The following is a 14029-nucleotide window of genomic DNA, read 5'->3' as shown; positions in this document are numbered from 1 at the left end:
TCTTTTGTTGTTAATTCCGGTCTACCTCGGTCTACCTACAATTCACATTCTGTTCAAAGTTTCTCTTCTTGCTTGCTTTTGCCTTTGCTTGGTTTTGCCAAAGTAGAGTCATTTGCATATTCATACGGGGGAGGAGGCAGGGAGGGGTTTTGTGCTCGTGCATGTTGTGCTCAGTTTCACGTTCATTCGGATGTACAAAAGAATATGCGTGAGATTCGGCGTACGCACTGTTTCATACATCTGAATTTTTTTCTGTGTACACACATTTACGGCTTTGTGCGTACGCAATGTTTTAGTATGATTTCTACGCAAGTCTTCGTACATGAGGCCCCTGGTACCTCCAATGACTACAATGATAACAGTAAAGATAGAGTTAAAAAAATCATTGTAAATGTACAACAGCAGAGTCCACACCACAGAATGATAACTGCACAGAGATACAATATTAATTCTAATTTAAGTAATTTTACAATCAGTTTGGGGAAAAAAAATAAAAAGTCCATCCTGCATTAGAGAACTTGATCACTGGCGTGGACTCTAATTTAGATATTGTTAGAATTAACATTCTTGCAGTGAATAAGATTTAAAGTGCCAAGGTGCTACAGTGACTCATTTTGCAGTGAAAATGAATACAATACAATATTAATCTTAATCAAAGCAAGAGAATAACTAAATAAACTTAATAAACACACTCCTACTCAATATTAACATTAAATACTCATAAAAACAGAGCAACTATTATTATTGTTATTATTATCATCATCATCATCAGTGCTTCCCACAGGTTTGATTTATACTTGCGGTGGTAGCCGGATTGAAACACACTATTTAACCACATCCCATAAATAGTTAACTACATGCGACAAACAAAACTTTTTCAATTTTTAACAACAATTTTATTGGTGAGGCAGGCACGCAGTAGGTAGTGCTGTTGCCTCACAGCAAGAAGGTTGCTGTTTCAAGCCTCAGCTGGGTCAGTTGGCGTTTCTGTGTGGAGTTTGCATGTTCTCTCTCTTTTTTTCAGATAGCTCTTTGTAAAATGAAAGTTTAATATCGCTTTGATTTATGTAGGCTATTGTATATTCCTAAATTGGTTTAGCTTTTGTTAGCTTTATATTGGTTTATTTATTTAATGCGATTTTATCACATCTGATATTTGTAATTCTTTAAATTATTTCAATATAGCTTAGGCTATTTTATGAAGATATGAAACTATTATTTTGAGCCTGCAAAAGTGGACATGAAATGTGTAAAATTTCATGTCATTCTGTTATATTTATATTGTGTATTATCTCCAAATCAAATAATAAAAAGAAAAAAGCCACTCGTGGCATCAACAGAGCTGTGAAGGGAGCGCACTTTTCCCGTCTCACACACACATACAGACATCTAAATGCGCACAAACACCTTTTAAACTTGATAAAAACTCTTGAAAACCTTTACTGTCTGCTGTGTCCTTAATATTGTGTAAAGTTTATTATGTGTTATTGTAACATCAAGGAAGACGCAGCAAGGAAAAGTCACTTATAAATTAAAACTTAATTATTTTATCCAACAGCCTTACATTTAAAATGGAAACATAGGGGCAATCATACGCAAAAAGACACCAGCCTAAAAGGCTAGAAGTTTTCTTTCCCTTATTTATTTATTTGTTTGGCCCATGTACTCGTGTGCGATCGGAAAATTGTGTCCGCACTCTCACTCTGCCCCGAAGCCCCAGCTGGCCCTTTTTGGCCCAAGGTATTCGGCGGGCCGAAAAAGGCCGGCCGCTGGCCCCAAGAAAGCCCCGATTTGGCCCGATTAGGCCCCGGAAGTGACTGTGGAAACGCGACTAATGAGAGAAGATTTTCCACTACTCAATGGATCGCAAATATTGGTCATATTAGTCGTATATAAAAAAAAAGTGTAAAAGGATGATAAAAATAGTAAAAAAAAAAAAAAAAAGTGGCACTAAATATACTTGGGCAGCCTTTAGTACCTGGGAGGCCTGCCTAAGCAAAGTCTATGTGTGGGAAGCACTGATTATTATGGCAAATTACATAAAAAAATGGAATGAGACCTTCAAATGTTTTTTGAATGAATAAACAAAGTATTTTGTTAAATTCTAAAACTTTACAGTAAAATTTTAATGTTACCTTTCACTTAAACATGAAGCAACAATGCTAAAGATTTCTACAGCAATTTAAATTTCTGTTCATTTCCAATATTTACTATTACAGTCTCTTAAAAATCTAAAATTGTATCAGTTAACATTAATTATGCACTGTGAACTACCTTACAATCCAACTTAATATGATCTAAGGTTAATAAACACATTGATGTTGCACATTATTAGTTCATGTTAGTTAACCTGAGCTGTGCTCTATCTGCATGCTCACCTCATCATAGAGTGTGCCGCTCACATCAGCACCATATATGGGCGAGACGAATGTCAGATTCTTCCAATACTTCCTCTCCAGGTCTTCATAGTTCAGATAGCGCGGTGTACAGTACCTGAGGAGGTAGAGCACACATCTCCAATGGTCAATCCATAATTGAGTGAAACTTAATACAGAGTGCAGTCAGTTTTGTATTGTTGCAGAAAACAACAATGTATATAAAAAACTATTTTTTATGACTGAAAATAGGATTAACTTTAAGAATGTGCATACAACACACTGAATCTATTCTGCATGTACATATTCTGAACCAACTATACATGTACACTTGTTTTAATCACTTACATGTCACTGTTAGCCAGTCTTCGGAATTCTTGCACAGTGAGCGGCTTCTTCTGGATGTTGTACTGGGTGAAGAGTCCTGATTGGCCAGCTACCATCTGCTGAATAGGTGCTTGAATAACAAAATCATCAATATCATCATAATTGCGACGTGGCTTCCAGCCCTTGGGTGGAATTACCTGTGGAAATAATCAAGATTTGATGTAGAAATTATAAATGTTTTTACATTTTATTACATTTTTGTTAAATTGTATTTTCTTCTAAGAAAAAAAATTAGAATGGTTTCTAAAAGTAACAACAGTTTAGAAAAACATTATAAAGCATATTTAAAACAAGAATCAGATGACATTAACAACATTTTCCAGGAATTTGATTTCTTTTACAATAATATCATTTAAAATAATTTCAAATAATTAAAAAAAACATCTGGTCACACTTTACAATAAAGTTGTATTACTTAATCTATTTACGAACATAAACTAATCATAAACAATACTTGTATAGCATTTTTTATAATTTAAAATATTTACTAATGCATTATTAAAATCTAAATTCTTGCTGCTTAACATAATGCGCTTCAAGTTAACATGAACTAACAATAACCTTTATTTCCAAAAAATTTTATTTCCATTAACAAAGATGAATAAATACGGTAATAAATGCATTGTTATTTGTTTGTTCTTGTTAGTGAGTACATTAACAAACAAAGCATTACCATCTTAATTTAGTCCTGTTTTTATTTACACGTTTATTCAATAATCATTCTAATGTGCTGATTTTTTTGCTCAAAAATATTTCTGATTATTATCAATATAGAAATAGTTTTTTTGTTCAGCTTACTATTTATAAATTGATTAAAAAAATGCCAGATTTTTTTATTATAATATTCATTCATTCATTTTTTTGTCCCATTGCTTAGTCCCTTATTAATACAAGGTCGCCACAGCAGAATGACTCGCCAACTTATCCAGCAAGTTTTTACGCAGCGGATGCCCTTCCAGCCGCAACCCATCTCTGGGAAACATCCACACACACACTCATACACTACGGACAATTTAGCCTACCCAATTCACCTGTACCGCATGTCTTTGGACTGTGGGGGAAACCGGAGCACCCGGAGAAAACCCACGCGAAGGCAGGGAGAACATGCAATCTCCACACAGAAACGTCAACTGAGCCTAGGTTCGAACCAGCAAACCAGCGACCTTCTTGCTGTGAGGCGACAGCACTACCTACTGCGCCACTGCCTCACCTTTATTATATAATATAATATAATATAAACTGCTTAAACAATAACTTTTAATAATAATTAAGTACCGACATCAATTTAAGTATACATGAGCACAAGACACTTAAAAAATATCTTATTTTTTATATTTCAAACCCTGCAAATCTTCAGGTCTTGCAATTTGATCAAATTGTTTAGATTACAATTTTTTGTTATTACAATTATCAATATTTTTTTTTTATTACAGCTGAATGAGAAACACATCATTCTGTACAAAACACATCATTCTGTACTGTGTAGTGCTTATCAAATAAAGCAGATTATTAATTCTATTGTGAATTTATTTCACACTTTGAATTTATTGTATAAAAATGAAACATTTTTACAATAAATTACATGGAATAAACAACCGTACAGTACCAACCTTGGCCAGACCAGCACGATGAGCTCCCTGAGACTCCATATAAACCAGGTACTGGTTGAAATCCTTAAACTCCTCCATGGTGGGTCTGAAGGTCATGATTTTACAGGCAGGGTTTGCAGGGGCACTTGCCCCAACACCTGCCATCCTGACCACTCTCTCCTGCCTCCCAGAGGCTTGACCTGCAGATCACACCCAGTACAATTACACTTCCTCTTCACAAGTCTTCACTACATAATAAAATTTGCACATTTAGTTTGGGTTTTGCAAAACACATTTTATGCATATGACGAACTGTCTAACCATTATAAACATGTTGTTGTGTCCCGATAAACAACGTAATGTTAAAAAAAAAACCCGACTACAATTTCATCATAGCGATCACTGTCAAGTGACATCATCAAACCGTGTTTATTTACAGCATCTTCAGTATAATTGTGAAATTTATTCCGCCTTATATTAGTAAAAATGCACAAAAGCGTCAAGACCGAGAGTATCATTCACAAACGTCTTGTTGCATGAGTTTTTAATGCGGCCCACTCCCATAATCTGCTGATAAAACAATGATATAAAACCGAAATAGACCTGCTGGATATTGATTAAAGAATCATATTCAGAAGCAATATTTACACGTAAAATCGCAGCGTCATGATTTTTATCACTTGCATCATACTGTTTACTGTACTCAGCTGGGTTTATTTACAGTTAGCTCATTAGCTGCTAAAGTGACCATATTAAATGTCCACTCCAAATCTCGTTGTCAAACTTCTCCGCTTAGCCCATAAAAACAAGACGAAGCTGTTTCTGCACGAGGGTTGTTTTCTGTTATGCGTATCAATTAGAAATACCTCAGTGTAGTGTGATCGTGGGCACGCAGTCCAGTCCCTTTAAATCCCCAGCTGTTCTACTTCATGACAGCTCTCTCTTCTCACACGATTTCACGTCTACCTCGCTTTAGTCTCGCTCTGAGCTTTCGAAAGCACAGCGCCATCTGTTGGTCTGTATGTCACACAAATATAATATACTGCAACGCATACAATGCAGCTCCAATAAACAAAGCACTGGGTTTTTCTGAACGAATTTAAACAATACCTTTCACTGATCCAAATGTCCCATCACAAAAAGGCTCTAAAACTTCAACTGTCTGCGGCTCTTTTCCTACATTTGAGTAAATTTAGCTTTTTCTATATGTATTTTTTATTTACCCCATTTGTTTAGCAGTTTTTTTTAGTTTTTTTTTTTTTTTGCAGTTATTTTTCTTCATTGTTAAAGTTAATTGTTCTGCCTATGTGCTGTTTTATGTATTATGGGTTTAATATAAAAAATTAATTAAATAAATAAATAAATGAATAAATAAATAAATAAATAAATAAATAAATAAATAAATAAATAAATAAATAAATAAATAAATAAATAAACAAGCAAAGCACTGGAAGTTTTCTATATAAAATTTGAGAACCAGACGCAGTACAGCTTTGATCAAGAGTGTTTGCCTCAAAGATTATAACGCACCCTTCTTAAATAAAATAGTTATTACTAAGCATTTTTAAATAGTATTTTAATTTTACATTGAGTAGGCCTAAATGTTACATACATATAAAATCCATTCCTTTATTTTTAAAGCACATTTAAAAACAACAGAAAGAATCAAATGCATTATGCTATCAACAATATATAGATCTAAATAAAATATACTCAAATACATAAATTAGACTTTCACATTAAAACACATAATTGAAATGGTAGAAAAAATGGATATGGCTGCATATTATGTATTGTTTCAGCATCGATATTGCAATATGATCATTTACAATAATCACATCTCAGAATATGCAATGTTGAGTTTTTATTATAATTTATTCATTGACATTGATCAGTGACCTTAACTACAATAAATTTTATAGAATTATTTTTATTTTTATCATTCAGTTACTTGAATACTGTTAGACTCAGGAAATGAAAAAAACTTTATTTCAATTGTATCTTTGCATGATTTTATTTTTAGATTGTTTTGCATGAAAACACTCACAACACATACAAATACAGAAATGCACTGCAAATAGCACAGACTACAACAAAAATGTCAGCAGCAGGTTTTATAGGTTGTTCATTTGATTTTATAGCGATGCATTCCCACTGCAGAATCATCCCAATTGATCTAACATTATAATTTTTTTCCCAAATAGATATATTGTCATCTGGTGAAATTGTATTTATATCACAATATATATTGTAAATAAAAAAATATTGCAATGTTAGATTTTTCCAATATTATGCAGCCCTAAAATGTATGTAGGTTAAATATTTCATATTTCATATTTATGTTATTCTAAAAAACTTTAAAATGACACCAGGCTTAATAGTATTATAATGTTGAAATTAAAAAGATTACAGTGAAATTTAAAAATCAGACAAGGCATAGTTATGGTAGCTTCAAAAATTACAATGTACACTAACTCTGTACTCTAAAAATAGTTATTAAATGTTTTTAAAATAGGCCTGATATTTATCTAAATGAAATGCACATATAACATTAAGATACAAATTGACATTATTGACAATAAGTATAGAAATATTTAAATGCTGAATAATATTACTCGTAAAGAATACAGTAAATCAGAATACTTAGGAGATTTAAGAGGTTTTCGTTTTTCTTGTTGTTGAATTGGGTTTTATAATATCCATAACAAAATATCTATGACTTTATAAACCACAAAACAGAGTATAAGGAGATTTAGGTTTAGATCATCATAAGGAGATTTAGGAGATTCCATTCAAAAAGCAAGCTAAGCATATTTCACTGAAATCGTCAGAAAAAAAAACTAAAAGGAAAGTCTTAAAGGGGTGGTTCACTACGATATTATATTCTAAACTTTAGTTGATGTGTAATTTAGTTGTGTGAACATAAACAACATCTCTGAGTGTAAGACGCTCAAAGTTCAATGCAATGGGAGACAGGCTTTTACAGAGTTATCTTAGCAAAGCCTACAGTAAACAAGTTTGGGGACTTTTTAATTATAACATCACGGCATCAAAGAAAAATAAAATAACAAAAATTAAGAAAGAGTACAAAAAAAAGTTCAATCATAAACAAAAGCCTCAATCATAAAGAAAAAAAGATTATCGTAAGCTTTAAGAACCATATAATTCCTATCATTATTAATAAGCTTAGGAGATTCAATAATAAACGAAATTTCAGCAAGAAAAGTATTAAATGTAGGTATTGCCTTTATGAACTTATTTTGTGTATACCACATTTACAGTGTACGAAGTTTGGGGACTACAAAAAAATACATCTGGGTTAATGATGTCATAAACCCATCCGGTTATGTACACACCCCACGCAGCAATAGGGGTGTTGCCAGAGGCGTTGTAATGTTAACAAGCCAATCCACGAATCACAGCACATTATGTTAGCTGACCAATCATTGCCTCCTGAGGACTGGCCTTTTAAAGGAACTAGGAAATATGACAGTCGTTTTCATGTTTGTTGAGTAATTGTATAATCAAAGATATGAAAAATAATAGGCTATGATTTTTCTTCAAATGAAGCATGAGCACACATTTCTTTGCACCTCATAAACACAACTGAGCCTTAAAAATACACTCTGGACCACCCCTTTCGGTTTTGAATACAGAAAAGTCGAAGTTTGCAAGAAATTATACTGACAGATACTGCCAGAAAAAAAATATGTGCTGCTGTCATTGCTGCAAAAGGTGAGTATGCCAAAATATGAAAATTAAAAGTGGATAAAAACAGTATCACTCTTTGCTGTGGTCAGAGCAGCCGTGTGTTTTATGAACATTAAATTAAATGTTTTGTAGGAAAAAACATCTTTAGACCTGTCAGGTGTTCCTATAATTTAGGCCACTATTTTTATTCCATTTAGTTCATCTTTATTTTTATAGCGCTTCTTACAAAAGGGGGCGGTGGAGAGGGAGAGAGAGAGAGGACGAGAGAGAGAGAGATAGAGAGAGACTAACTGATCAAGCGCTGAAAGCAGATTAAACGGTTAAACTGAAGTGCGTCTCTGTGAAACTCCCGGTGGACTAACCCACCTTCACTTTATTTATTTACCGGCCCAATGACTCTTCTGTCTTCACCGGCGACGGATAGTTCATGAAAATGTTACTCTTCGTGTGAGGTGAGTGGAAAACATAGCACGTAATCCTTCATTATCGTTGTGTTGTGAAGACGAAGGCGCGTCTTTGACGGGACGAGGTGAATTTGACAGATTACAGGGAATTAAGTGAATGACACTTTCATCGCCGCGAATTAAAGACACTCAACCAGCCTTCATAGAGAAACTCGAGTCTGTTTGACTGTGATGAAGAGATAGTGAGTGAAATGTTCATTAAACAGAGTCACAGAAATATAGGACATTTTGCCTACATAGATGTGTTTTACAGAAGGCGTTTTATAGACGCTTATTTGTGCTCTTGTTTTATAATAAGAGTAATAGTGATATTAGTTGTCTTTGTCGACTGAGATTCTGCCCCACGGGTAATAATATTATATTATCTTCTTACCATTTCAGGGAATGTCAGATAACCTTGTTTATGTGACTGAGAGTAGAATCCAGTGCTCCCATTTTAGAGATGTCATATGCAACATACAATATATTAAACAAAACGCTGCACTTTTCATTGATAATGTTGATTCATAAAAACCATTGCATTTATTAGCCTACAAATCCATTTATTATGTAGCCTAATCTATGTATATGGTTCAAGACAGCAGCACAGTTTTTCTCAAACTTCATTCATTTTACTGTTATATATTTATATATTTTTTTGTTATTCAGATTATTGTTAATGTTATTATTCAGTTGTTGTAATAATTCTGATTAGTAGTGAAAGCGAGGGCAAAAATCAGTCAGGAGATCCGGCAGGCTTCAGAAAGGGCCATAATTCATTTATGCTGTTATTTTTAGGAGCAGCTGAATACTGTGAATTCTTGATGCCTTGTAATCGTAAACTTACCAAAACAGACCATGGTTAGACGAATTCCACATGTTTAAAACCTGATAAACTGTAGTGATGATGATGTGCTCAGACTAAATAATAGGCACTAGCACATAAACTAAACTGAAAAAAAAATGATTCATTGGATTTACTACAATTTTCTAAGACAAGTGGTTGAAAACACTTTATATAGGCTGAAATAAATTCCGATTAAGATTAAGATTAGTTTACAGATTAAGTTAAATTACAAAATTCAGTTCGTTTGTTTAAATTCAGCCCAAACATTGTTTGCTACAATTTTGCAAAAATATTTTGTTCAGTATGCCTAAAGAACTGATGCAAATAATCTTAGATGACCTATCATGGCACATCTGGACACATGGAGCAGCCGTTCACAAGCTGCTAACAGCCAAAATTGGACAATTTGTGCCAATACTCATTTAAGAGGCTCTTGGAGAGGGAGATCTTCAACAGGAACTGATCTGATTATGCTCTCTATATGAGAGTGACTGAAGCCCCTAGGACAAATGACAGCTTCAATTACAGACACATAAATGCAGCACACAAGCACAGACACAAAAAAAACTTGCTTTGTTTAACATGCTTTTAGTGGCTTGTGGAGAGAAACAGTTGGAGTCAACATTATTAGCCCTCCTTTCATTTTTTCCCCTTCTTTTTCAATATTTTCTAAATGATGTTTAACAGAAAAAAACAATTACAGAATTTCCTATAATATTTTTTCTTCTGAAAAAAAGTCTTATTTGTTTTATTTTTGCGATGAAAACAGTTTTCAAAAAATATTTTAAGGCCAATATTATTAGCCCCCTTTAGCAATATATATTTTTAATAGTCTACAGAACAAACCATCATTATACAATGATTTGCCTAATTACCCTAACTTGTTTAATTAACCCAATTAAACCTTTAAACTGCAATTTAGTCCAAAAACTATAAAATGTCTAATAAAATATTATCTACTGTCATTATGGCAAAGACAAAATAAATCAGTTAGGAATGAGTTATTAAAACTATTATGTTTAAAAATGTTCTGGAAAAAAAAACTGAAATTGTTTAACTTTAACTGTTAAACAGAAATTGGGAAAAATATATAGCTGGGGCTAATAATTCAGGAGGGCTAATAATGCTTCAACTTCAGACTTCAACTGTATATTTTCTCTATAATCATTACTCATTCCATCAGAATTCACTGCTTTAATTATGTAGAATATAGGGCTTGTATGTTCAAAAATAGGGTAAAAAATCTGTCAAAGCTGCTAAGAAACTATAAATCTCAGCTCAAGTTTTAATTATATTGAATAATGTATATTAATCACATTACACATTTGTTTCTAAAATAAATATTTTTTTATACAACAATGCATTAAAATGAGAAAAAAGTGACATTAAAAAGAGTTCAGTTTAAAAAGGTTTATTTTCTTTTGATGTATCTATTCTTCCACAATAATATTAACAATAGCAAACATTTAGTCATTGATAATGACATTAAGAGATGTTTCTGATGCACCAAATGTTAGATTCATGTAAATGTAAATGTAAAAGCATCCTAAAATGTAAAAGGGGAAGTTCACACAAAATGAACATTTATACACATGTATTCACTTTGAAGTTGTAACAATCTTTTATGACCTTTATTTTTTCTGTTGAACACAAAAGAAGATATTTAGAAAAATGTTTTGAAAACTAATATTTGTAAAAAGTGAAGAGATGACAAAGTAAACGATGACAGAATTTTCAGTTTTGAGTGGACTACCTCTTTTCAATAGAATATAATTTTAAATTGTAATACTGGTGGAGAGTGTTGTCTAACACTCGGTTTATTGTCTAATTACTGTGAATGGATTATGATTTACATTATGTTTTCACCATCAGCCTATACAGTAACCCCTTTTGGGGGGCACTGTCATTCTAACAAGAGCCCACTTGAAATGTTTAATCTTAGGATAAATGACTTTGACTGAAACAATGCAATAAGTCAGTAATGCAGAACCAGTGGAGCCAAACTACAGTTCTTCATTTTCTTTTAATTTGTAACCTTTCTATATATTTGTGTCTTTACATATATAATATCTATGACTCAAATCGACTTGCTATAGAACATGTAAATAGATTTATGTGACACTATAGCCCCACACATTTATTTTAGGTCAGGCTTAAACTTAAACACTTAGTTTTATACATTATGTATGCTCTATCTTTAACCACAAAGGGGTCCTTGACCTGTAAGGTTGAAGACCCCTTATACTGAGTTAAGCTGGTGTCAATAGTGATCTCACACAGTTTCCTGGACTATTATTAGTAACAGTTCTCTCTCCATTTCCTGGTGATATTTATAAATGCTTGAGGAAATTATAATATTAAATTAAATGCTTGCAGACAAGCTTATAGACAGCCACACAATCAGCTGAGGTTATTATTTTAGACTAATGTTTTGTTGTTTGAGTCTCAACTATATCATTACAAAGAAAAAGCCTCTTGAAAAGAAAGAAACTGCTAAAAATGAAAACTCAGAAAAAAGTTTATTTATTTATTTATTATTATTATTATTATTATTATTATTATTATTGGAAGCAAACATTTTATGATACAAAAGTCTTCCTTGTCTACCAGGATCAAATGTTTTAAAATATATATTTTTTATAATTTTTTTTTTATGTTATTTAAACAAAAGCTTTCCTCAAAACATTACTCCTAGAATCATGCAAATTCAGTCACACTTTCAGTTTTTCTCACTGTGCACCTCTTTAGCTTCTCTTTCTCTTCTTTAACCTCATCCAACTTCCCCATCTCATTTGTTTTCCTTTTGTCAATATACTTTTTTCCCTAATTTCCCCTTCCTCCTATCACCAATGATCATCATTCATCTGTCTCTGCAGATGTGCAGTGCTCAGATCATGCTGCCCGGCCACTCTTTCACTATCTTTGTGTTTTGTTCTGCTTGTGTGTGTGTGTGTGTGAGTGGTGAAGCAGCATTATCTAGATGCATTATTAAAGCCTGTGCACTCTGTGGTTCTCTCTCTCTCTTTCTCTCTCTCTATTTCTCTCACACTTGCTCTCGGTAAATCTGAAAGAAGAGTTTAAAGGCAATGATAGGATTACAAAAGCATTTAAGGAGAGCTTGAAGGATGTGGAGTACTTGGAACTTCATAAACATACATTTGCTCAAAGCTTACTTATGGCGAACGCACCAATGAAAAGCTAACATTTCGGCAGCATTATCAATTTCGTAATGATTTTTTTTTTTAGAAAAAAAAAGTTAATTGTAAATGTACTCTCATTGTTATGTTCTGCATATAGCTATAGGGGTTGTTTAAGATCTTTCGTTTGAGTAAATTACAATGCGGTGCTGAAAAATGTCAGTGAAAGACCCTGACAGTGCATACTGTGGTTATGGGGGGAAAATAGCACCGGGAGAAGGATAAATGAAGGAAAGCAGAGAACAAGCGAGTGAGAGGAAGAAAGAAAGAAAGCCGTGTTCTCTGTTTTTGCACTAGATACATTAATTATTCAACAGCCAGGAGCTGAAAATGTTCAGAGGGGACTCCGACAAGGCTGATGGTTCAGTCTTTCTTTCGCTCTCTTAATCTCTCCTCAGACTTCCATTGTCACTTCATCAGTTTGTTATTACTGTCTCTCTATAAGCTTCCAGCAACTCACAATTGTTATATTGCAGTCAAGAATTAGAACACTGCTACTAAAGGGCTAGCTAACTGCAAGCATCCTTTTTTTTTTTTTAACAATATCAGATTATTTAACATATTTAACAGAACTACTATATTTAATGGAAGAAGAAACACAGCTATTCCTAAATAGAACTAAATATGCTGCTGTAAAATGCTAATATATCTACTATGCATTTGGCAGTTGCTTTTATCCAACTCATATCCAATGTTTAATGTACTGGAGGGAGCTTCTTCCTGTTAATCTAACATGTCATAATAAGGGTAAAAAAATGGAAATGAATTATTGTCACAAACATGCAGAGAATGCACAGGTACAGTAGCTCTCTTCTGTAGGTAAACACTGAATATAAGTGGCTTTGGATAAAACCATTTTCCAAATTCCAAAAGTATATGTAATATAGCATTTTTTTGTATCCAACACCAATGTCACAGGTTTACATTCAATTTAATGCAAGTGCTTTATAGGGTATGTTTACATGATATTGATGCACCTTTTTTCCTTTGTGCTTTGAAAAAGCTTTTTTCTTTTCTTATGTTTTGTTTTGTTTTGTTTATTTGGATTATACACCCGACAATACACCATAACACTTCTTGACTTTCTTGGTTTGTGTGAATCCACACATTTTCCAAGTAATTTAACACATCTCTAGTACAAGTGTGGTTTTGTTTAATTATAACAGTGTTATTTACCCTAAATAAGATGGAAGTGAAAATGAAACAAAAACATATTCTCAATAAATTAATATGATTCATTTTTTTCCAAAAAAGTTTAGAAATTGTATAGTTCTAATAATGACAGTGGGTACATTGTAACACAATGTTTCTTATTTGCTCAACTGGAATTTAAAAACGGTTTTATACTGTGCTAGTTAGCAAAGTTAAAATTCTAAATAACTTATTTAATTTTATATTGTGAAATTCATTACTGAACATTATTAAAATTAGAGCAGATTTGTGTCATTTTAAATAAAATGGTTTAAATAATTATTAAATA

At 32.7% G+C, this 14029-nt stretch overlaps 2 protein-coding genes across 10 annotated transcripts in view; one reads left to right on the top strand and one right to left on the bottom strand.

Annotated features, from left to right (window-relative positions):
- kdm4c (lysine (K)-specific demethylase 4C) overlaps positions 1 to 5299 on the bottom strand; it is a 36180-nt gene extending 30881 nt beyond the window's left edge. For all 9 annotated transcript variants that reach the window (XR_015475872.1, XR_015475869.1, XR_015475870.1 and 6 more), the window contains 4 exon segments: positions 5218 to 5299; positions 4373 to 4551; positions 2724 to 2899; positions 2379 to 2493 (listed from right to left, as the gene is read on the bottom strand). Coding sequence is in view for 2 of the 9 variants with exons in the window: in NM_001083851.2 (NP_001077320.2) it covers positions 2379 to 2493; positions 2724 to 2899; positions 4373 to 4516 (435 nt within the window). In the remaining 7 variants the exon portion in view is untranslated.
- A 3066-nt stretch (positions 5300 to 8365) lies between these two features.
- Positions 8366 to 14029, top strand: part of frmpd1a (FERM and PDZ domain containing 1a) — a 53152-nt gene continuing 47488 nt past the window's right edge. Inside the window, exon 1 of the mRNA XM_087237123.1 lies at positions 8366 to 8514. The gene's annotated coding sequence lies outside the window, so the exon portion shown is untranslated. The remainder of the gene's footprint in view (positions 8515 to 14029) is intronic.

The sequence above is a fragment of the Danio rerio genome, chromosome 1, assembly GCF_052040795.2.
Source record: "Danio rerio strain M-AB ecotype USA chromosome 1, GRCz13ab, whole genome shotgun sequence".
Lineage (NCBI taxonomy): Eukaryota > Metazoa > Chordata > Actinopteri > Cypriniformes > Danionidae > Danio > Danio rerio.
Note: the sequence above shows the minus strand (reverse complement) of the source record. Positions and strands in the feature narration are given on the sequence as shown.